This window comes from Parus major, chromosome 12, assembly GCF_001522545.3.
Source record: "Parus major isolate Abel chromosome 12, Parus_major1.1, whole genome shotgun sequence".
Taxonomy (NCBI): Eukaryota; Metazoa; Chordata; class Aves; order Passeriformes; family Paridae; genus Parus; species Parus major.
Window position 1 is genome coordinate 1,402,456 of NC_031781.1, and position 19,412 is coordinate 1,421,867.

The following is a 19,412-nucleotide window of genomic DNA, read 5'->3' on the forward strand; positions in this document are numbered from 1 at the left end:
AAGAAGATCTTTGTTGGCCATTTTGCACCTTTCTATCTTAGTGCACGTAGCTCCTTGTACCCTGTAATGCTGATAAGAAAAGAATAGACAACCAAGTCCAAACAAGAGAGAAAACTGCCTCTCTCTCATCAATGTCAGTCCAAGGGAAGAAAGAACCTAACCAGGAGTGTCCAATCAAGACAGTCATTAACGTCATTAATGATGTGCTTGGACATGGGCTAATGCCAGATTCACCTTCTTGTGTTACAGCTGTGTTGGTGTGGAAGAGGAAGAGGCACCAGATATTGACATCTATCATTGTCCAAATTGTGAGAAAACCCACGGGAAGTCGACCTGTAAGTACCCTGACACCCAGCAGGGTGGAGATGTGTGAGCAGGAGCTTTTGATTTCAGCCATTACAAAAGGCACACCTCAGTATTGTGTGCCATAAATACTGGAATTCAGACCAGAAGGTGAGGAAAGGTGTCAGTGGGAGGATGCTGTGGGTTGGATCACGGAGCTGTGGCTGCAGCCTTGGGCACATGTGTGAGCTCAGGCCAGCACTCACCTGGAAAACTGCACTCCCCAGCCCCAGGAACAACTGGGTGTCCTTCCTTGCATGAATCGTGCCCACACTCAGTGATGTGGGCTAGAAATTCCCTGTGGAGGCAGCTGAGTGCTAATGGAGGGAGTTTTGGAACCTACATGGTGTTTTCTGTCTGCAGATGAGAAAAGTAAGAAGCACTTTGTTGTGCTTGGCCTGGATATAGAATTGCAGCAATTTCAGTGTCAGTCAAAATTGTAGGATTCACTGAGGGTGCCAATTCTTGCAGTTCTTTCACAGGAAAAGTTTCCCCTGAGCAGAAGTGACAGTTGATCTCAGTGGGAGTTTTGTCTGGGAAGGAATTGTAGGATGTGTTTGCTTTGGTCAGATTAATTCACAAATTCTTTCTATTATACAATGGAGAAAAAGAAAGAAAAGAAACCAATCCCTGTGAAAGATGAAATGCTTTGCTTGAAAACCAGTTATTATAAATAACCAACATTGCTAGGGAGGATTCTGCTGCTCTGCAACCTCAGGGCATCCTGCAGAGGAAGAGCACCACGCTCATCTGCTGGAGCTGAGGGAATCCTGATGATCTTTTATTTAGTGTCAAATAAGAGACAACTGGGAAGTGACTCCTGTTGGGTTAAAATCCAGATTTTTTTTAACCCAAGCAACTATTCCTGTATTGCCTTACTTGTCAAAGTTTAAAAAAATTTCTAGTGGGAATGGAGTAGAGTCTGAAGGGTTTGTTTTGTGGGCAAAAAATAGAATTGTATTTCCACTGTGATTTTTTAAAAAAATCAAATGTGAACTGGAAACCTGAATGAGCTGGCAGCTGTTCCTGTCTCCCAGAGGGTCCAACTGAGAAGCTGGCAAAATCCCTGCTGGGGGGCTGTTCTGAAAGACTTAACAAAATCAGTTTGTCCCTACAAAATGTCCTGGTTTGGAAGGCTCAGCCTTCCTAGTGTTTTGTTTTATAAATAACCACAAATGATTTTGAAGTGAATGATTTGGGATTGGAGGTGGGGTGACTGCAGACACTCCCAGACTGTTCCTAAGCCAGGAGGGAAGCAGCAGAACAGGATCTCCAGCCTCTGAGAGTGTCAGTGCATAACACTGAGATGGGTCTGATACTTTATTTCACTTTTTTTTTAATTATAAATGATGAAAGGCATCTACTTTTCAGTGTAAGGAGAAAAACCCAGTCAGAAGCAGCAAAAGCCTATAATCAGGAATTGAATATCAATTCTATAAAAACTGGAGTGTGTCATCCTAGAATTTAAGACATGGCAGTTTTGATAAAAAGATTGCAAGTTTAATATATCAGTTATGATGAGGAGAGTTGAATTGACAACAACATTCTGATGTTTTTAAAAAGGTTTCTGTCTATCCAGGTTTTTTTATCCAAATAAAAATCCACTGATGTGTCCCAGAGAATGCAGCCCAGCAGAAAGTGCTGCTGGAGCACAGTTCTGCCCCTGCCATGGCAGGGACACCTCCCACTGTCCCAGGCTGCTCCCAGCCCTGTCCAGCCTGGCCCTGGACACTTCCAGGGATCCAGGGACAGCCCCAGCTGCTCTGGGCACCCTGGTACAGGGAACAATTCCATCCCTACATCCCATCCATCCCTGCCCTCTGGCAGTGAAACCATTCCCTGTGTCCTGGCCCTCCATCCCTTGTCCCCAGTCCCTCTCCAGCTCTCCTGGAGCCCCTTCAGGCCCTGGGAGGGGCTCTGAGCTCTCCCTGGAGCCTTCTCCTCTCAGGTGAGCACCCCCAGCTCTCCCAGGAGCAGCTCCAGGGCCTCCTCTGGATCACTCCAGCAGCTCCATGTCCTTCTGATGTGGCCCACAAATCTGGGGCAGCTCTGCAGGTGGGGTCTCAGAAGGTGTCCCTTGACCCTCTTCTCTCCGAGGATGCAGCGTGGTGGGAATACAGAGCAACATCCATTCTGTAGGACAGCAAGACACTTCCTTTTCTCCCTTTGAATACAGCACAGGCACTTTAATGACATTCAACACCAGTCATCAAAGAAATGAAGTGCAAAAATTTTATTTAAACATAAATGATTGCTATCCTTACCTTAAGTTTTGGTGACAAGGTCACAAGCTGTGCAGTAATTTTCTCTATTAATGTGTAGAATCGTGAATCCTGTGGACAAAAGGAGCCTGTCCTTGCAGGGTACACCAGGCCAGGGGAGTTAAAAGCTGAATAAAGTGAAGGAGGGAGAGACTTGGCTGGTGAATTCCATCTGCTGGAATTTGCATGGAGGATGTCCTGCTGCAGGGCTTGGGCTTCCTCTGCTTGCTCTGGCTGCTCCAGAATCTGTTCAGACCCGTTATCCAGCACTATCAGCTCTGTAATAAAGGGGTAGGAATTGTTCCAGCGCCAGTAGTTCACTGGTAGGATTTAATTATTGTGAGATTAGCAAAGGGAAACACAGACACCAATTGTCTGTTATGCAACTTGTCTGGATTTAAAAATATACGTGTGTTTCTGGAGCTTGCCTTCTACCAGATATGTTTTCCAGATGTCAAATTTAAAAATCATTTTCCTCTCCTTACATTTTTCCACATTACCACTGTGGTGAGTGGCTGCTCTCAGAAGATTGCTTCCTGTCACATGGCATTTTAAGCCATTCCTGTTTAATGAAATGTGTAGGGACTTCTCTTTGGGAAAAATCATCCATATTCATCCAACATTTTCTGACATCATTTCAATAAAATGTAAGGGCTTCATTTGGGCAGGCTTGGCTCATTTTCATAACACAGTCTGAAATGCTGGGTTTGATTGCTGCCTCATTTGCAGCAGTGAAAATCAGGAGAAATCCTTTGGAATCAGTGGAGTTACAGAGCTGCAAGTGAGCCAAAAGTGAGCTGGCTTTAAGTAGTTACAACCCGTGGTGCTGATCAGCAGAGAGCTCACAGGATGCTCCTGGGTGTCCCTGCTCTAGGGAGGCACCCTGGTCATGCCTGGAGTAAGAGGGGCTTTAAAGTCCCTTCCAACTCAGTCATTTAGGCTGGGAAAAAGCACCAGGATCACTGAGTCCAGCCTGGGACTGATCACCAGCACTGAGTGCCATGTCCAGTTGTTCCATGAACACTTCCAGGGATGGGCACTCCAGCCCCTCCCTGGCAGCCCCATCCCATGCTTGAGCCCCTTCCATTCTTCCTAAGAGTTCAAGCTGATGATCCCTTCTACACAAACAGGGTTGAAATAATATACATTAATTACTATTACATTAATATACATTAATTACTATACTATTACTATACTACTAAATAATACTTGTGAATTCTCATTTTCAGATGGTTTCATAAAAGTTTATTCCCTTTTTCTGATGTTGGGCTTCCCAAAGGTTAAATTTAGATCAGAAAGATCTGCAGAAAAAGAAATCTGTGACAAATTACCAAAAAGTACCTTTTCTGGCCAAAGCTGGGATCTGTTGCACATGGGAATGAGCCTTTAGTCCTTGCTGTGGTGTTCATGGCAAAGATAAAATACAGAAAGTGTGGCTGGAAATGGCCAAGGGTCGAGTGTTTGATGCAGTGTAATGGACTCCAGCTGCCATCCAGGAGACAGCCCCTCCTCTAGGGCGAGGAATCTGGGCTGCCTCTGCAGGAGGGCTGGAGGGGAGAGCTGGAGGGGAGAGCTGGATGGGGAGAGGTGGATGGGAGAGCTGGATGGGAGCTGGATGGGGAGAAGTGGATTGGGAGAGGTGGATTGGGAGGTTCATGGCAGAGCTGGATGGGAGAGGTGGATGGGAGAGGTGGATGGGGAGAGCTGGATGGGAGAGGTGGATGGGAGAGGTGGATGGGGAGAGCTGGATGGGAGCTGGATGAGGAGAAGTGGATTGGGAGAGCTGGATTGGGAGGTTCATGGCAGAGCTGGATGGGAGGTTCATGGCAGAGCTGGGTGGGAGGTTCATGGCAGAGCTGGATGGGAGGTTCATGGCAGAACTGGATGGAAGAGGTGGATGGGGAGGTTCATGATAGAGCTGGATGGGAGGTTCATGGCAGAGCTGGATGGGAGGTTCATGGCAGAGCTGGATGGGAGAGGTGGATGGGGAGGTTCATGGCAGAGCTGGATGGGAGAGGTGGATGGGGAGGTTCATGGCAGAGCTGGATGGGAGGTTCATGGCAGAGCTGGATGGGAGGTTCATGGCAGAGCTGGATGGAAGAGGTGGATGGGGAGGTTCATGGTAGAGCTGGGTGGGAGGTTCATGGCAGAGCTGGACCCCTGCCAGCTCTCAGTGCCAAGGCAAAGAGCTCCACGGAGGTTTTGGGAGAGTTGCAGTGGATTTGTTCATTCAGCACTGCTCTGCCATTTCCCCACGCTCCGAGCTGTCTGGGGTGTAATAAAGGAACGTGCTTAGAGGATAAGCTGTTTAATTTTCCTGTGGCAAGTGACACCTCTTTCCCTGGGACTTGCACTCAGAGTGCAAGTGCAATCAGCACACTGGTGGTGTGGATTCGGATGTGCTGAGAGGGGGAGGAGGTGGAGGTTGCGAAGGGAGGGAGAGGAGGAAGGTTTGGCATTCAAGCCAGGCTTGTTTCCTTTGTTACCAGGAGCATTGAATTAATACACTAAGCCTGAGAGTCATTAAGATAAAGAACTAGCAGCTTTAATGAATATCTCCAGCTAGGCTGGAGCCTGCATGGAACTAATAAACCCAACATGCTTTGTGCAAAACCTGGGATGGACTCACTGGGAGATGTCTTTCCTTGAGTTATTCCAGGGCTGTGGTCGGGAAAGCAAAATTCTCTCTTTCCAAATCTCATGTATCATATGTCTAGCCTCTGGATTCCTTTTGGAATGGAAAAGTGTGTGGATGTGTGTGTGCAAAGAGTGAGGAGTGGGTGCCATCCGTGAGGAGTCTGCTGCCTTCCCTCACTGTTCTGATAAGAGGTCTGGACTGGGGCTGAAATACTGAGTTTCACAATGCAAAACAAGGGTGGAAAATGAAAGTATGTGACATATGAAAATTCTGTTTACAGAGGGTTTAAATGATACAAATGTGGAAAAAGGCAGTTCCTACCAAAGGGAGTTTCTTTGGACACTGTGGAAGCAGGAACAGCTGAGGGAGATAGTGCTGACTCAGGGAAAAAGCAGGACCAGTTTTTCTTGCTTTGTGTTATCCAGCTGTCAGAGGCAGGGCAAAACCACACTGAAACCTGACTGGCTCACGTGTGCTCATCCCTGCTGGCCCTTTATCCCTGCTGGACTATCCTGTGTGTCCATCCCTCACTGGGAACACAGTCAAGGGGCCTCAATCTGTCATCAGCTGCAGGTCTGAGCCAGAATAAATTCCCTTCCCTGCACTTTTAGCAACTAACTTTTCCTTTTCCTTTTCCTTTTCCTTTTCCTTTTCCTTTTCCTTTTCCTTTTCCTTTTCCTTTTTCTTTTCTTTCCTTTTCCTTTTCCTTTTTCTTCTCCTTTCCCTTTCCCTTTTTTTTCTTTCCTTCTTCCCTCCTCTTCCCTCCCCTCCTCTTCCCTGTCCATGCTGTGTGTAGGGCACACTAAAATCCCATCAAACTTGGTGTCAGATCTGGACAGAGCTTTATTTTGAGGTAATTCCTGACAAATGCACTCCCACAGACCTGTCCTGCAGGCTGCCCAAGGAGTTTCTGGGAGTTTCCTGGTGAGGATGAGGGGGAGTGAGAGCCCAGGGTGTCCAGAGCTGGTGTTTGTGTGAGGCTGCAATTACCCAACTGCTGCCCTCTGGTCCCAAATGCTCTCTGCTTGCTCTGTAATGGATCTTTAGCTGCACCACAATTGTCTAATGGGGCATTGAGAGCAATATTGAAATCTGCAGCATGGAGGGGGTTCTCTCCACCCTGTTTGTGTAAGAAATTAAATGAAGATTCATCCTTCCTGCCAACATCTTAATAATTATCTTCAACTTAACATAGCTGTCCAATTCATTCTTTTTCAGTGAAAAAGAAAAGAAATTGGCATAAGCATGACACTGGCCAGACAACAGACGTCAAGCCTGTACAGAATGGGAGCCAAGTGTTTATAAAAGAGCTTCGAAGTCGGACATTTCCCAGGTGGGTTGTGGTGTGGGCAGGGTGCAGGGGCAGTGCTGGGTCCTGTGAGGCTGGGGATGGTCTGTGCTGGAAGCATTGCAGAGTATTGGTGATGAAATCAGTGCTGTTTGATTGCAGATGTCCCAGGCTCTTCCCTTTTTTGCATTCAGATCTCTCAGCTGAGCACAGAGCCTGTGGATTTCTATAGGTGCTGGAATTTGGGAAGGCAAGGATCATGGAAGCAGAGAATGGTTTGGGTTGGAAAGGACCTCAAAGCCCATTCAATGCCACCCCTGCCATGGCAGGGTCACCTCCCACTGTCCCAGGAGCTCCCAGCCCTGTCCAGCCTGGCCTTGGGCACTGCCAGGGATCCAGGGACAGCCCCAGCTGCTCTGGACACCTGTGCCAGGGCCTGCCAGGGAACAATTCCTTCCAAACATCCAATCCAAATCTCTCCTGGTTTAAAACTCTTCTTCCTTGTCCTATCACTCTCTGCCTCTGGAGAAACTCTCTAAGCCCCCTTTAGGCACTGAAAGGAGCAGTAAGAGCTCCCCAGAGCCTTTTCCAAGCTGAGCCAGAGTGATCTTGGCCCCTAAAACATCCACTTGCATAAGAAACTAACCCACTTCTTGGTCAGAATTCTCCAGTTCTCAAAACTCTAATGGCTTTTCTGGAGTGTGTCCCCATCTTGGCCAGAACAATGATGTGCTCAGTGGCTGGTGACAAAGGCTCTCTCACTGGGGTGGTGAATGGTGCTAATTGTTAGGTGACATGTCCCACATGTTATTAGGCTGCTCCACAGCCATTTGCGAGAGTGATCATTTTCTTTTGGCTCTTTAATGTAAGCTGTAGCCAAATAAATCCTTAATTATTAATAACTAATTATTTTAGAATAATCCTTGGAGACTGGCAAAGTAAACACAGAACTTCTTCCTTTTTATGGAGAGTTTAATTTCACATTTAATTTAAGATACTATTCTTAGGCTGCTTAAAGAAAAAAATGAAAATAATTCTGGAAAGTGTTCTGTGGCTTTTACAGGTGTGTTTTGCTGAGCTCAGGATCCAGTATTTTTACTTGCCTGGCTATTTCCATTGGGGCCTGCAAGGTTTTTCTATCTTTGCTGTTTGGTTGGTTTTTTGTTTTTTTTTTTGTAATTTGATAGGTTGCACAACTCATTTTAAAAAATATTTATGGCCCAGGCAGACTGATTTCAGTAACCTCAGGTGGCCTCTGAGACTGCATTCACACATACAGTATCTTTGAGTCACTCCAAAATGGTTATAAATAATACAGCCCCCCATATTTTCTCTTTGTTACTCATTAATGTGTGCATAAGAAAATCCTGCTGCCAAATGAAATCTCCTGAGACAGGAGGGTCTGTAGCACAAAGAAATGCCTGCAAGATCTGGGGCTCGGACACAAAGTCTTGTGGAAGAATTTCCTTCTCCAAAGAAAATGAATGGGATGTGCAGAAGGGACAGACCAAGCACCAAGAGGGTGCTGGAGAGGACAGGGGGCTCAGAGCAGGAGCATCCCTGGTGACTCCCAGCACAAGGCAGGGAATGCCAATCCCCAGTGAGTGCTGGGGAGGGTCTCAGGTCAAAAGGAACTCTGAAGAGAGCAAAAAGGCAAAAAATACAATTCATATAATTCTGTTCTAAAATGTTGAATACCAAAATAGTGCTGGAGTAGCAAGAGTAGCAGTGCTAACAATTACATTGGTTCTTTCCTGGGAGGATGGGGATGCCCTGGCACAGGATGCTGTGGCTGTCCCTGGATCCCTGGAAGTGTCCAAGGTTGGACACTGGGGCTTGGAGCAGCCTGGAACAGTGAAAGGTGTCCCTGCCACTTCAAAATGATCTGCAGAATATTCCCTGAGCACATAATTTGACTGCTTTAAAATTATTTGCAAGGCATTTCTAGGGCCATTTATTTGAGATAGGGTAACATTTTAAATCTCACCTTCTTGAGAGTGAAGCATTTAACATTAATTCCTTTAACATTGATCACTTGTAGCTTGGCTGATCCTACAGCTGAGCAAAATGTTCTTTTGCTATAAGCTGTTATTTTAGGACTTCCCAGTAGTTGGAGCAGGAGGCTTGAGCTATTGATGTTGCACGATTTTATTGTGCCCTTTGTGCCTTGCAGTAAATGGGGTTTTGGCTTATGTACCTAATTTGCCTGTAATTCCTTTTTCCCAGTGTCTCCCTTCCAGCAGCAAACATTCCAAACTCAGCGTGGAGCCCCTCACCACTGAATCTGTGTTTGCTTTTGCAGTGCTGAGGACATAGTGCTGAAGGTGCCAGGCAGCCAGCTGACAGTGGAGTATTTGGAAGAGAAGGGCTTTGCAGAGCCCATCCTGGTCCCCAAGAAGGATGGGCTGGGCCTGGCAGTGCCTGCTCCCACCTTCTACGTCAGTGATGTTGAGAATTATGTTGGTGGGTACCTGCTTGGAGCTCAGCTGCTTTACACACATAACTGGTCATATGGAAAACTGGAAAATGTGTTGTGAAACACTGTCTGTGCCATGTCTCTGTGTTTGTTATGTAGTGGGAGCTTGTAGTTAGCAATTAAGTCACTCTTGTTTTCTGTGTGAGCTTGGCAGTGAGGCTAAGCCAGCCTGCACTGCTCTCCACAGCTCTGCACAAGCAGCCAGAGTAGGATCAAGGGATGCTTTTCCCAGGAACATGGCTACAAAAGCACCATTTGATGGGGATTTATGTATATGCAGCTCTTCCATGCCTGGGTGTCTGTGTGGGTACATGCATAAGCAACAGGGAAGACCCAAAGGCTGAAAAGGTCAGAAAATTAGAAGACTGAGATGATTCTGGGCAGGTTAACTCACCCCCAAGCATGGAAAAGGGGCAAGGCAGGCTGTCCATCAACCCTTCCTCTCCACTGGATTTGTGTGCAGGGCCAGAGCGGAGTGTTGATGTCACTGATGTCACCAAGCAGAAAGATTGCAAGATGAAACTCAAGGAATTTGTGGATTACTACTACAGCACAAACAGGAAAAGGGTCTTAAATGTCACAAACCTGGAGTTCTCTGACACCAGGTAAGTGTCCAGCCTGCTGCACAGTAATTACTACAGATTTATCCTGATTTTCATTTGTATTTAATTTATTATTTTGTATATAACATATTTCTATATAATAACATAGCTGTAAACTATACTACCATATGTGGTTATTTTAAAATTAATTAATTTATAATATAATAATAATATATATACTAATATATATTATTAATTTAATAAATTAATATTACTTACATAGAATTATATATAAATTATAATTTTAAATTACTGAATCCCACATTGTATCTGGGATATATGGCTGGGTTCAGCCTCTGCCTTCCCAAGTGCTTTTTCTCCTTAGGGAAAGTTGTTTAGTAGCTTCTGGTTGCTCTGACTTTAGGTGTAGGGTAACATGTCACTGGGTGTCCTTTGGGGAAAATAACTTTGGATTTTTGTTGTAATTCTGTAATCCTACAGCATGTGTTCTAGTTCTGCTTTCAGAGCTTTTGCCCTGTGATCTGTCTGACTGCAGCTCAGGCTCGGGGTGATGCTGGGGGTGATGGTGCAGGTCAGAGGGATCAGATATTGGGAAGGAATTCCTCGTATGAGGGTGGGATGCCCTGGCACAGGGTGCCCAGAGCAGCTGGGGCTGCCCCTGGATCCCTGGCAGTGCCCAAGGCCAGGCTGGATGGGCTTGGAGCAGCCTGGGATAGTGGGAGGTGACCCTGGCCAGGACTAGATGGGAATGAGATGATCTTTAAGGTCCCTTTCAGCCCAAAGCACCCTGTGATTCCATGATCAGCTGATGCCAATGCTGAGGGCACTGCCTGGTGCTCTCTGTGGCTCTGCTGCCATAACTGAGCAGTGATTTCCTTCCAGCTGTGGCAGGGGCAGCTCTGAGGTACCCAACACCAAAAGCTGTGCAGGATATTTTCACAGGCCCTGGATCCTCTGGGGGAGCTGATGCTTCCAGAAGGGAAGCACCAGGAAAAGGAAAGCATCCTTTTACACACAAACACACTACACAGACGATAATGAATGTCAGCAGAGAAACAAAGAATGGTTGTTTTGGGGAGCATTCTGCTTCAGCATGAAGGCTGAAAAGAGAAGGCTGGTGGATAATGACAAGCTCATTTTTCCCAGGCATTCCCCTGATCCCTGTAGCTGGGATTTACTGGCTCATCCCCATTGCTGCAGAGAGCAGCTCTGCTCACTGCAGGCTTGAGACCACCAGGATCCTCAGCAGGGATTTCTTTCAGCTTTCTGCCATTATCCCCAAATAATGGGATGTCTTTTTTCCTGAAGGACTGCTGGAGCTGTCGTTCATACTCTGCTAATCGAGACATTAATAGCAAATATTTTATTTCTTAGCATAGACAGTGACAGTTTAATTGAATGCACAGCTCCATCCTGCCTGCCATGGAAATGGAGTTATTGTCATTGGGGCTTGACACTGAGCACAAATGACATGCAGGAGCATTTAATACTGGTTTGAAGTGCAGATACTCTTAGTGATGTGGTATTTTAGAGTGTCTAGCAGTGAATCTTCACCTCCTGCACTATCAGCCCAAATTTTGGACTATTTGAATCTAAAATTTAGCACATTCTAGGATGAAATAATATCTGGTTGTCATGCCACTGCATTGTCTTAGCTGTGATTATAGTACATGTTATGTATTTGACTAAAACATAATATATGAATGATATAAATAAATAAATAGCTAGGAATATATGTTCAATGTGAATGAAGATAATTTGTATAAATTTAGATACACATCCAGTAAGAGTATGTTCTTAAGTACATAGATTCATTAATATAAATTATAGAACTATATATCTTTTATATATATATATAATTTATATATAAAATACATAAATTAATAGATAGATATTTTATGTATTTATATATATTTATATATTTATATATATATAAAATATATTAACATTATCAACCCAAATTAGACCTTTTCCTTCTTTTGAGCTTTTAATATCCATCTGAGCTTTTTAACAGTCCATCTAAATAAGACTGCTGATTTTCAGCATCAGATCAAGAGTTATTTATCCATTAGCATTAATGTTATTGTTATCTGGATTCTCAATATTAAGTTAATTTTGACAGTTTGCCAGGGGATTTCTGTCCAAGTGCACACATTTCACTTTCTGTTCTGGAGGGGGCTGGGAAGGTGATCACAGCAGTGTTGGCACCAGAGCCTGCATAGCAGGGGCTGGAAAACTTCAGCCAGCACATATTTGATTGTAGATGATACTGCTGAAAGAAGGCAAAGGATTGTTTTTCTGTCATCACACTTAAAAACCCTTAAATCTCTGTCTGCAAACAGTTTTCCCTAATTTTCTGAATGAAGAGCAGTTCCACTGCCATGAGAGGAGTTGCTCCAGTTTGCCATGCAAGTATTTGTCACACTTGCTTCCTGCTGTAGCAGGGTGCTGGTGCTCTGTTTTAAAAGCTGCCTGTCTGTTCTCCACTCTCTCTGTAAGGATGTCCAGCTTTGTGGAGCCTCCTGACATTGTAAAGAAGCTGTCCTGGGTGGAGAATTACTGGCCTGATGATGCTCTGCTGGCTAAACCCAAAGTGACCAAGTACTGTCTGATCTGCGTGAAGGACAGCTACACTGACTTCCACATAGACTCTGGGGGGGCCTCTGCCTGGTACCACGTGCTGAAGGTGAGGGACACTGGCTTTCGAGGGCAGCTGGTAACAAACTCAATTTTATCCACAAAGACCATCATAGAATTCTCTCCAAAATTCAGCTCTCAGGTTTTTTTGTCATTGTCCCGTTGCACCCGAGCCTTAACTGCTCTGAGTGAGTGCACTCCCAGGGGTGCCAGGGTCTCCTGAGTGAGGAAGCACTTGGAGCATGGAAGTCCTCTGTGTATTTTCTCTCTATTAGGATTTTAATATTTGTTTAGTGCCTTCTGCACATTCATCACTCTAGGCCTTAAAGACACCACATCCTATTTTTGCAGAGTGATGGAACCTGGCACTGTGAACCTTTTTTACCATCACTCCCACAATTCTGAGCAGATGTGGTCAGCTGTGATTTAATTATTTCAGCCCCTTCTCAACATAGCTGACTAATTTTATTCAAATACTGCCAAAATACACAATGTTAATGTATATTTAGATAAATATTTGTGTGTGTGTGTTTGTGTGTCTGTGTGTGCACGCCAGTGCAGAGTTGTTTGATTTGGCTGCTCACTGCTAATTTTATATTTCTAATTCAGGGAGAAAAGATCTTTTATCTCATCAAACCAGCCTCTGCAAATATTTCTCTGTATGAACGCTGGCAGTCAGCAGCAAATCACAGTGAGATGTTTTTTGCAGACCAAGTAGATAAATGTTACAAGTGCACCGTTAAACAAGGCCAGACACTCTTCATCCCATCAGGTGAGCAGGTGGGAGAGGAGGGAGATACTCACCCTTTAGAGTGTCCAAAATCTTCCAAAATATCATCCAAAATGCCAGAGGGGTGGGATTTGTCAACTTTCTCTGACAAAGTATGGAGTCTAATTCTCAGTTGAGGTTTTATTTCATGTGCTTACAAAAAAACCCAAAACAAATCTGAACTTTTACTGCTTTCTATTAATATTTTAGCAGCCTTTTAAAAGTTAAACTAGTAGGGAGAGTGTTGCACTCATGGTCTAGCTGGGTTGTAGTAAGTCATGAGTTTTCTTTTTGTATCCACTATGTAATTTCTGCTTTCTGACACCTAACACACAATTTCTTTCCATTGAATGAATTTGCATTCTGACCATGACACCCCCAAATCCTTGCCACAGACATTAGTCCCCTGTGACACTCAGGAACTACAGATCACTGTTTGTGAGCAGATTCTTGCATCAACTGTTTACACACTAGATTTTTACCTTGGGTGTAAAAAGTGGAAAGTAGGTGTTTCTCTTATGACCATCTGTGGAGCAGATGGTGGAACAAACACAGAGCAATTTATAGAGATTCGCTAGCTTGAGTAGATTTTTGTATGAAAATACATGTTTGGAAAACACCTGATTCTGACACTGGATAAAGCACATGTTGGGCTCTTTCAGGTCTTTGTGGAGACAGGAAAGCAGCTGCCATTATGTAGCAAAACAAAGAAGGGACCAGAGGCAGCTTTGTTCAAAGTGTGTGTGGTTCTGGGTACCTGTGGAGAAAGGTGCTCAGTGAAGTGTAGCCATCATTTGGGACTGAAGTCTGTGCTAATGGCTTTCAAGTTCTTGTCTTGAGGACTTTTCTCTCTCTTTTAGGTTGGATTTATGCAACTCTAACTCCAGTAGATTGCCTGGCTTTTGCAGGACATTTTCTACACAGTCTAAGTGTGGAAATGCAGATGAGGTAATCTGTCTTTAAAATCTAAAGTTATGTAGAGGCTCATTTTTTTTAATAAATCAGTGATAATGAATCACTGACAGTAATGCTGGTGTAGTTCTTGGGCAGTTTTGGCTGGTGCAGCCCCACCTTTGTCCCCTGTGTCCGTGTTCCCTTGTGCTGAGTTGTCCTGAGCTGTCCTCAGGCCTGTTGGCAATGCATGGGGGATGTCTGAGGTGCCTGGGCTGATGTGGCCACATCCTGAAGGCAGAACTGTTACTCACTGCCTGGAGTTTTACCCTGGCACCTGCCACTCCCTGCTGGATCAGCCCCCACCTGCTCAGCTGGGCTCTGTGCCTGGTGTAAGACCATATGAGCAGTTCTTTACTGATTCTGGGCAAATAATGCCATAAAACCACCCTCCATCTGTACCTCAGTACTTCACTGGTGCTGTCACGTTGTGCTTCTGGCCCGAGGCCAGCCTGTGTGGCAGCAGGACAAAGAGGGGACCCACTGCAAAGTGACCCAAAGTGTGACACTCTGGTGCTCTGCCATGCTCAGGTTGTGTGGCTTTGTCTTGCAGGGCATATGAAGTAGAAAGGCGATTGAAAATCGTCAGTCTGACCCAGTTTCCCAACTTTGAAACGGCGTGTTGGTATATGGGGAAGCATCTACTAGAGAAATTCAAAGGTAAAACTGCATTTCCTTGCCTGCCCTGATGGCTCAGCTTTGACAGGAGCACGGGGTGGGAAGGCTCAGCTGGATTTGGGACACAATAAAAACCTTATTACCATCAGGTTGTAGTAGGAATTCATTTGTGGGGACCAACTCTCAAAAAGTTAACTTCAGCTTTCCCAGCTACAATTTTCAAATTCAATGGTTTCTGTAAACAACTGTCAGTGGTTAAATGACACTGATTTTTTTTCTCAGGTTTGCATAAAGCTGGACAACAACCTCCTGCTCATCTGCTTCAAGGAGCAAAGATTCTCAATGGTGCTTTCAGGTCGTGGACTAAAAAACAGGTAGGAGAAGCAGGCTGGATTAATATTATGGATTTGTCAGTTGTTGGAGCAGAGAGGAAATTCTGAAACAAATAACATCTCCATTGCAAAACATCCAATTCTAAGATGCCAAAGAGAAGGAATTGGGAGAACTAGGGGTGAGCAAAGTGATGTTGTACTTGTGAAAATGAAATAATATCTGAAAAAAGATGTCTGACTGTTGTTCTCTCAGGACAACTTGTTACTATAACATACAGAACAAGGAAAAAGAAAAAAATTCTTATTTGAATATCTAATGCAGTCAAGATTGATTTAAATACATAGGAAAATACATGGACAACTCATTTGAACAGGTTTTTTTATTATTATTATTATTTCTGAAGAAAACATGCACAAAAGCAACAATTTGGCTTTGTTGTGTTTTAGGCTTTAGCAGAGCATGAAGATGAACTACCAGAAAACTTCAAACCAGCACAACTTATCAAGGACCTTGCCAAAGAAATAAGATTAAGTGAGGTTTGTGCTGTTTTTTTAATATTTACTGTGTTGGGTGTCCAGGCTATAAAATGCATGGAGGTATCCATTGAGTGTGGTCCCAAATCCTGCTGGGTGGAGATGTGTGACAGCAAAAGGTGACCACAGCTGGCTCAGCATCTTCAGAAAGGTGTTGTGCTTCATTCCACCCCATTCCTAACCACATCCAGAGACCTCAAAACTGAAACCTTCTGGTCCTTTGATCCTCTTTGATGCAGTCAGATTGTCAGAATGGCAAGTTAAGCAGAAAATAATTTCTTTTTAATTAGTCAGTGTTAATTTTAATTGGGCAGCTATTTTACTGCTAATTTTTCTCGAGGGCATAAAATGTGACTCTGCTATATTTATCACATCAGAATGAAATGGAAAGGGTTTTTGCTTGAGCTGATCAGCATTTTAAGCAGAAGGCTGTTCATTTTGTGCATCCTGGACAGGCCATTTAACAGTGCCACGTGATGGTAGAGCCCAGTGAGGGTCACATTCCCTACCAAGCCTCTGGAGTTAGTGCAGGCCAGGCTGGAGGAGTGTGGGGGTGGAAGCTGGGGGTGGCCTTGATGGGATCTTCATTCCTCGGTCAGACTGATTCCCCTCCATCACATCTCTGGGCATCTTTGGGGTTTGTTTCCCCACCTAATGGAGGGTGCAGGGGAGTTTCAGAAAGGGGACAGCTGTGCCTGAACTGCCTGTGCTTTGTGCCAAACCACAGAATGCTTCAAAAGCCAGCAAAGCAGACACCAGTGCCAACCCCACGGCCGAGGAGATCTGTCCTGTGGAGAAGGAGGAGGCTCCGTCGCCCGTCCAGGTCACCCCTCCGCCCCCACCTGTAGAAAAGCTCCCTAAAAAAAAGACTCCCAAAACTGTGAAAACTCCCAAACAACTCAAGCCATCCAAACCCCCAAAGCCTCCCAAGCCCCCCAAACCTCCCAAAACCCCGAAAGTGAAGGGAGAAGGCAAAAAGAAAGGAAAGAAGGCGAAGGAGAGCCCACCACCGGCCATCCCCAACCTCGACCTGCTGGAGGCACACACCAAGGAGGCTCTGACCAAGATTGAGACGCCAAAGAAGGGCAAGGTGGGTCGTGTTTCAACCTCTCCCTCTTCTCCCACCCTCAGAGAGATAAAATCACTCCCTAAGTTTCATGCCAAAAGTAATATGTGCAGCACATTGTGAAACCCTGGCTCTGCAAAAGCAGAAGAAAGGTTTGTAACTCATCTCTGTTCTTACCCAGCTGCTGGATTTGGTTGGTTTGTTGGTTATTTTGTATATATGTTGGTATGTTTGTTGGTGTGGAGCCTCCCAGAAACCCACTGATCTCCAAAGGTGTCAGTGATGAATGAACTTGTTTCTAAAGTGTCTCATCTGCTTGAGATGTTACTCTAGAATGAGTTCTGAAAACAGAACAATAGTGTTCTTCCATTTTTGCCCACATAGAACAAGTTTCTTTTTGACATCCTTTAATTCTGATGCCCTTTAATTCAGCATGAATTTTGCTTCTGATTTCGGTGGGGGCCAGGATCCGTCAAGGCACTGACAGAGGAATGGTTTGTGAAGAAACATCCATAAATCTTTCCTAAAATGTTTTTGAAGTTCTAACAGTTTGTGTGCAATTTGTGAAACCTGTCATGGGGTGACAGGGAGAGGAGAGCATTGGTGTACCAAGGAGAAGTGAAGCTGCTGTTCTGCACACTCTGAAGGAGCAATATTTGATTGAACTTCACTTTGGGGTTCAGAAAGAATAAACAGGGGTTTTCAAAAATATATCATGTTATTTCCCAGATAAAGCCTGTGTTTCTGATATGCCAACACTCCATCCTCATTCAGAGGACTTTTTCCTGATTTTTTCCCAGGCTGCAAAGAATGTTTTAAGTGTTCCCAATAAGGAATCTGTGAGCAAGCAGAATGAGGTGGAGAAATTTGAAGTTCGAGAGCAAAATAAGAGCAAAACAGAAGCCAAATGGAAATACAAGGTAAAATTCTGTAAAATTCTGCCACATGATGATAAGCCAAAGGTAGGGAGTTGTTTGTGGCTCTGCCCAAGTGAAACACCAATTTTCAGCCCCCAAAGAAAAGAAAATTAAGCAGGAAACAATCAATTAATCCCTGATAAAGGAAGAGGGGGTAGATGGATTCTTCAAAAGCATATACTTAATTGTCCATTTGTCTGTAGTGACACCAGACTGTTACCAGTGAGATCCCTTTTGTGATCCTTGCTCTGACACAGTCCTACTAGTTTAAGTCTGAAATTAATAACTAATGAGAAATCAATAACTAACTAATAGCTAATAATCAATAACTAATTTTAATGGCATAAAATTAGAGTTAATGAAATCTGAATTATGCCCTATGGATGAAAAGCTTGCCTTTCTTGAGGGCTAATGAAGGGTGAGTGAAATTCACTCATAGAAAAAACATTTTGCCTGCAGAGAAAATAAGGTTTTTAATAAGGGAAAATTGAACAGGCTTAGATTCTGAGGGCACCTGGGAAACTGAAACATAAATGACTCATTTAACTGATTTATTTCTTTTGTTTTGGTCTTTTGCCTTTCAGAACAGTAAACCTGATTCACTTCTAAAAATGGAAGAGGAACACAAATCAGAAAAGACTCCTTTACCAGGAAATAAAGACAACAAATTCACATTCTCTTTCTCTAATAAGAAGTTGCTTGGGTAGGTAAAAGTATGACAACTAAGAAAGGAAATTGAAAAGTCACTATTTATACTTTTATACAAGACAATGAAAATCTGCCTTTCTGATCAATGTAGAAAATACCTTATCATTAAAACTTCTAGTGCTCTAGTCAGAGCACTCTATATCTCTATTTTGAGATATAAATCACAGGTTCAGAAATGTGTTTGTAAAATTATTCTAGTTGCTTTGGCACCCCAGAAAGAGTTTGATTTGACTGACATTTCTGCATAGAGATACTCATTGTCTGTCAAGTCACAAGCTGTTTTCTACTCAGGGTGTTGTTACTGATTTGTAAACATTTTTTTTTCCAGTTCAAAGGGAGTCAAAACTCATCTGAATACCAGCGTGTTTGGGTCACTGCAGAATTTTAAAGAGGACAAAGCCAAACCTGTACGGGATGAATATGAATATGTGTCAGATGATGGTGAATTAAAAATTGATGAGTTTCCAATCAGAAGAAAGAAAAACACTGCAAAAAGAGAACTGCCCTGTAAGGATATTTCCTGCTTTGTCTTTATCTCCTCAACAAAGCCTTAGGTGGTGATTGTCTGGGACAATCTATATAATCTTTAACATCTGTGCAATTTATAATAAAGAAAGCCATGTCTTACCTGTCAGTCAAATGTGAGTGGAATAGGAGGGCTGGTTTTTGAAGGGAAAAAAAACATGACTTTTTGTTTCTTTTTATTTATTCAGTTTTATCAGATAAAAAGGAAGCCCTGCAGCACACTCCTGTTAAGAAGCCAAAGGTGGAGTCGGTACCATACAAGGTATGAAGTTATTGTGCCTTCACAAGGAGGCACTCCTAGAACATGAGTCTCTTTAAGGTCCTTTCCAACCCAGATCATTCTGTGATTCTCTTCCTGTGATGTAGCAACTCAAGTGTTTGTTTTGTGCCATTGGCAGAGTCTCTCTGCCCGTGCTGGGCTGAGGTCTAGAACACTCCTGAGCCAGGTGAGCCCCTGCAGGGTCAGTGAGCCTGGCTGGAGCTCACCTGCAGGATGGAACAGCCCAGCTGTGAGCTGGCTCAGTGTCAGAAGCTCAGTGCTGGAAATCAAATGACATTAAAATTAAATGTTTTTCCCAGCTGTGGTTAATACAAATTCATATTATAATACCGGAATAAGTCAGAAAAAGCAAAATAGTTTGTTAAGACAGAAACAAAGATGACCAAAACGTTTGGTCTTCAGTACCAAGGAGTTCTTTTCTCCCTGGTATGTGTGTGGGACATTCAGGAGGAAGTGCAGACCTCTGTCTGAGTCAGTAGCTGAGGTTTGGGGCCAGGGGTGTCGCCC

General features: G+C 44.1%; 1 protein-coding gene across 1 annotated transcript in view; it reads left to right on the top strand.

Moving 5' to 3' along the window:
• Positions 1 to 208: 208 nt before the first annotated feature.
• PHF2 (PHD finger protein 2) overlaps positions 209 to 19,412 on the top strand; it is a gene marked incomplete at its 5' end in the record, with an annotated part of 30,112 nt that continues 10,908 nt past the window's right edge. The window contains 15 exons of the mRNA XM_033517540.1: positions 209 to 335; positions 6,460 to 6,574; positions 8,832 to 8,992; positions 9,469 to 9,610; positions 12,068 to 12,254; positions 12,815 to 12,977; positions 13,835 to 13,922; positions 14,479 to 14,585; positions 14,826 to 14,917; positions 15,323 to 15,412; positions 16,137 to 16,499; positions 17,276 to 17,395; positions 17,977 to 18,095; positions 18,429 to 18,607; positions 18,814 to 18,887. Coding sequence (XP_033373431.1) covers positions 209 to 335; positions 6,460 to 6,574; positions 8,832 to 8,992; positions 9,469 to 9,610; positions 12,068 to 12,254; positions 12,815 to 12,977; positions 13,835 to 13,922; positions 14,479 to 14,585; positions 14,826 to 14,917; positions 15,323 to 15,412; positions 16,137 to 16,499; positions 17,276 to 17,395; positions 17,977 to 18,095; positions 18,429 to 18,607; positions 18,814 to 18,887 — 2,127 coding nt within the window. The remainder of the gene's footprint in view (positions 336 to 6,459; positions 6,575 to 8,831; positions 8,993 to 9,468; positions 9,611 to 12,067; positions 12,255 to 12,814; positions 12,978 to 13,834; positions 13,923 to 14,478; positions 14,586 to 14,825; positions 14,918 to 15,322; positions 15,413 to 16,136; positions 16,500 to 17,275; positions 17,396 to 17,976; positions 18,096 to 18,428; positions 18,608 to 18,813; positions 18,888 to 19,412) is intronic.